Below are 2,075 nucleotides of genomic sequence, written 5' to 3'. Positions count from 1 at the left end.
TGGGCAAGTCACTTAACCTCCATTATATAGCCCTTACTGTTCTTCTGCCTTGGAACCAATACACAGTATTGATTATAAGATGAACAGTAAGGTGTTGTGTTTTTTTTTAATTCATGAACAAGAGCAGCTAGGTGACTGAGAGCCAGCCCAAGAGATGGGAGGCCTTGAGTTCAAATCTGGCCTCAGACACTTCCTAACTGTGTAAACCTGGGCAATCACTTAACCCCAATGCCTAGCCCCTACCACTATTCTGTCTTGGAACCAAAACTAATTCTAAGACAGAAGGTAAGAGTTGTTGTTTTTTTTTTAATTCACAAACTATGGATTAGGGATCCCTGTCTTGGAGAGCATCTAGTCCAATCACCATTTTACAGAGGAGGAAACTGGCATAAAGAGAGAGAATGATTCACCCAAGGTTACACAGGTAACAAATAACAGAAAAGTCAGTCATCTGACACTAAATTCAGTGGATTTCCTGCCGCCCCCACCTTGCACCAAGCTGTCTCTCATTCTTCTATTTCCATTACTATCACCATTAAAAATACATATACTTTAATATCTGAAAAGGACCTTACATTCATGATCTCAATTGATCTTTACCACAATTCAATGAGTATGTAGTGTAAGTATTATTATCCCATTTTTCCAGATTAAGAAACTGAAGCTCAGAGATGCTAAACAATTGTCCTTGGACCCCAAAATGTCTCATAAGTAGGATTTTAGCCCCAGCCTTGCTTCCAAATTTAGCACTTTCAATTATACCACAATCTTTCCCCTAATCTGAAACTCTGTTTAGAGCAGACCTACAGCTACAATGTGCAGTATAGCTCTATATATTCACAGATTGATTCTTTCTTCTGTCCTTTTATCTCTTACTACACAGGGGACCTCAGTGCCTCAATGACTTGGGTGAACCAATCATTATCAACAGAGTTTGTATTCCTTGCTTATCCTACCCACCCAGAGCAGCAGATCTTGGTTTTCTTGGGGATCAGTCTAGTCTACACCATGATCCTCACAGGAAATATCCTTATTGTGGCTGCCATCCGAATGGAAGCCCGTCTCCACACACCTATGTACTACCTACTAGGCAGCCTCTCCATTGTGGAGATCTGGTACACTGCAACAGTAGTTCCCCACATCTTGGCAAACACCATGAAGAGGCATAGGACCATCACCTTGCTGGGTTGTGCTACCCAGATGCTATTCTTCATTGGGCTTGGTAGTGCTGACTGCTTCCTGTTGGCTGTTATGGCCTATGACCGCTATGTGGCGATCTGCTATCCCCTGCAGTACCCCTTGATCATGACCCAGAAGTTCTGTGTCAATTTGGTGGTGGCCTCTGTGGCCATTGGTTTCATCCTCTCACTGCAGCTAGTTGCCTTCATCTTTCGCTTACCTTTCTGCCATTCTCAAGGGATCGAGCACTTCTTCTGTGATGTGCCCCCTGTAATGCGTCTGACTTGCTCCCATAGCCGCCTCCATGAGCTCTCAGTGCTGGTCGCAGGCACACTGGCCATTGCCTTCCCCTTCCTCCTTATTGCTGTTTCCTATGCCTTCATTGCAATGACAATATTGGGCATCCATTCATCATCAGGCCGCAGGCGGGCCTTCTCTACCTGTTCTTCCCACCTCATGGTAGTCCTACTACAGTATGGCTGCTGCATGTTCATGTACCTTCGACCAAGCTCCAGCTACTCACCCAAGAAGGACCAGTTGCTCTCACTGATCTACACACTAGGTACTCCTCTCCTCAATCCCCTGATCTACACACTAAGGAATAGTGAGGTAAAGGGGGCCCTAAGACGAGTACTGACAAGAATTCTCTTTTCCCAAAAAAGCTGTACCTAGAGGACTATGGGAAACCAATATATACTAAACCCATATATCTAGCACTGAGCAGAGATTGAGGGTAGTGGGGTATGTGGTTAGCCAATGAGTTTCCCCAATCTGGTGCTAAAGAGACTCAAGATTCAAGCATATGCAGCTGTCCATAAAGCCCTGTACCATCAAAAGGCCAAGAGTTGGACTTGGAATCTGAAGAACTGGTTGGAGTCCTGGCTTCTTGGTTTGGG

General features: G+C 44.7%; 1 protein-coding gene across 1 annotated transcript; it reads left to right on the top strand.

Moving 5' to 3' along the window:
• Positions 1 to 900: 900 nt before the first annotated feature.
• On the top strand, positions 901 to 1,851 carry LOC123252692 (olfactory receptor 10W1). The gene has a single exon (XM_044681954.1). The coding sequence runs from the start codon at positions 901 to 903 to the stop codon at positions 1,849 to 1,851; it is 951 nt and encodes a 316-aa protein (XP_044537889.1).
• Positions 1,852 to 2,075: the final 224 nt, after the last annotated feature.

Source organism: Gracilinanus agilis, chromosome 6 (assembly GCF_016433145.1).
Source record: "Gracilinanus agilis isolate LMUSP501 chromosome 6, AgileGrace, whole genome shotgun sequence".
Classification (NCBI taxonomy): Eukaryota; Metazoa; Chordata; class Mammalia; order Didelphimorphia; family Didelphidae; genus Gracilinanus; species Gracilinanus agilis.
The sequence above is the reverse complement of the archived record's forward strand: the minus strand, read 5'-3'. Positions and strand labels throughout refer to the sequence as shown.